This window comes from Rhinatrema bivittatum, chromosome 16, assembly GCF_901001135.1.
Source record: "Rhinatrema bivittatum chromosome 16, aRhiBiv1.1, whole genome shotgun sequence".
Taxonomy (NCBI): Eukaryota; Metazoa; Chordata; class Amphibia; order Gymnophiona; family Rhinatrematidae; genus Rhinatrema; species Rhinatrema bivittatum.
In genome coordinates this window covers 57,557,290-57,559,965 of record NC_042630.1, presented here as the reverse complement: position 1 = coordinate 57,559,965, position 2,676 = coordinate 57,557,290, and the positions used below count along the sequence as shown (strand labels likewise).

Sequence of the window (2,676 nt, the reverse complement as noted above, 5' to 3'; positions counted from 1 at the left end):
GTGATTGATATCCAGGGTAATTTTCAAAGTCATTTCCACGGGTAAGATTTTGCTTTTCCTGAGGAAATGGAAAACTATATAATTGAAAGCCCATTATGCGGACAACCTTATACAAATATGTCCTGTTCATGCGTGGACTGAGCAGGGTTTTTATCTCTGTAAAATTACCCCAAAATGTATCTTTATTATGTCAAATAGAGAAAAAGAAAAAATACATTAGAACAGCTAATATTGCCTCAGCTGTTCTGATATATTACGTCATTATTTCTGGGAATATATCATGACATTTTATTTTGTTCTCAGTGATGCTTGGTTTCTATTTACTTTCCCTTGTTCTGTCTCTTTTTTCTCCTTTCAGAATTCCATGGAGCACGAATGCAGGGAAATCGCAGCCGTGTGACAGAATTCCTAATTCTGGGGTTCTCAGAGTTTCCAGAGCTGCAGCTCCCTCTCTTCACTCTCTTCTCTCTCCTCTACCTGATGGCCGTGCTGGGGAACCTCCTCATTATCTGCATAGTATGTGCTGATCCACACCTGCACACTCCCATGTATTTCTTTTTCACCAACTTGTCTGCCTTAGATATCTGCTCTTTGACTTCTGTTGTTCCAAAACTGCTGGCAATGCTCCTCACAGACACCAATAAGATATCTTTTGAGGAATGCTGTCTGCAGATGTACTGCTATATAATGTGTTTGGCTACAGAATTTACACTTCTCACTGCCATGGCATATGATCGTTATGTTGCAATATGCAATCCCCTGCATTACACCATCATTATGAGCAAGAGACTCTGTGCCCTTGTGGCTGCTTTCTCATGGACAATGGGTTTAATATCGCCATTGCCACCCTCTATAGTTATAGCTCAGTTTTCTTTCTGTGACTCTAATGAAATCAATCATTTCTTCTGTGAAGTCTCAGCAGTGGTAGAACTTTCCTGCACAGATACCTCTGTCATTGATACTATGACTTTAGCAGAAGGCACATTTGCAGTCATCATCCCTTTTCTGCTAATCCTGACATCCTATGTGTTCATCATCTCCACCATACTAAAAATCCGTTCCACAGAGGGGAAAAGCAAGGCCTTCTCCACCTGCTCCTCTCACCTCACAGTCATCGTTCTCTTATATGGGACTATTATAGGAGTGTATATGCAGCCCAATGCAGGGGATTCTGTGAATTCAAGCAAACTGCCTACCACATTGTGTGTTGTCATTCTCCCATTGTTAAACCCCCTGATTTATAGCTTGAGGAGCAAAGAGTTAAATGTGGCACTCAAAAAAGCCATCAAGAGAATGACATCATTTGCGAGACACTAAACATTTTTGCCTTTTCTAGCAAAGGGCTTTAGTGAATCTCTAAGAGAGAAGAGGACAAATGATAAAACACTTTGCCCAGTTAAACTTCAGTTTACCAGAAAAATTGGCAGGTAGAAAATGTGCCCACGCTTAATACAGCTGAAAAGTTTGTATGACGTCCACAGCGCATAAACTTTAATCTGCACTAAAAAAGACCAATCCTGGGGAAGTATTTAGGTCAGGGGAGTAAAACAGTGAAACTCATGGATGTGTTGAAAACCTTAGAAGCTATTATCTGCTAGAGATGTGAATCGTGTGATCGATCGTTTTAACGATCGATTTCGGCTGGGGGGGGGGAATCGGATCGTCGCGGTTTTGTTTTTTTAAATATCGTGTAAATCGTAAATCGGGGGAGGGCGGGAAAACCAGCACACTAAAACATCCCTAAAACCCACCCCGACCTTTTAAAATAAATCCCCCACCCTCCCGAACCCCCGCAAAATGCCTTAAATTGCCTGGGGTCCAGGGCCTCCGGTGCGTTGTAGAAATGGTGTAACATTTGTTTTCATATTTAAGCCTGTGATGTCATCCAACCGATTAAGCTGACTTAGAAATAGTCATTTCAAAGACTGTTCAGGTATGACATGAATATTTTTCATGTTCAATTTAAAACACCTGTTTAAGGATCATTTTGTTTTTATGCTTTGATCTAGGTCACCTCTCTGTTTTTCTGTTTTATTGTTGTATATTCTTAATTATCAGTGTATAGTTTTAATGTCTATTTAAAGTTTTTCATGCGTCTGTTTTATTTAAAATGATTTTTAGTTATTTTTATTGAATTTTTATTTGTATTTTTATTAATTGATTTTAATGAGTGTGTTTGATATTTAAATAATTGTTTGAAATAATATTTATTGTCATTCACTATTGTAGCCCCTGAAGCAGCCTCTGTTGGGCGAAACTCAGGCCTAGAGTTGGGCAACTAATAAAGAATTTTTGAAGGACCTCCGGCTACTTTCTTTTTTGTTCCACCCGGGAGGTATTGTACACCCACACTTCAGTATACCCATCACTCAAAACCTGAATAAAGGCACCTGGGAGGTATTGTATACCCACACTTCAGAGTACCAACCACTCAAAACCTGAATAATGTCACCCGGGAGGTATTGTACACCCACACTTCAGTGTACCCACCACTCAAAACATGAATAAAGTCACCCGGAAGGTATTGTACACCCACACTTCAGTATACCCATCACTCAAAACCTGAATAAAGTCACCCGGGAGGTATTGTACACCCACACTTCAGTGTACCCACCACTCAAAACCTGAATAAAGGCACCTGGGAGGTATTATAGACCCACACTTCAGTGTACCCAC

The 2,676-nt window shown here is 40.1% G+C and overlaps 1 protein-coding gene across 1 annotated transcript; it reads left to right on the top strand.

Annotated features, from left to right (window-relative positions):
- The first annotated feature begins 480 nt into the window (after nucleotides 1-480).
- Nucleotides 481-1,317, top strand: LOC115077723 (olfactory receptor 1F1-like). The gene has a single exon (XM_029580009.1). The coding sequence runs from the start codon at nucleotides 481-483 to the stop codon at nucleotides 1,315-1,317; it is 837 nt and encodes a 278-aa protein (XP_029435869.1).
- Nucleotides 1,318-2,676: the final 1,359 nt, after the last annotated feature.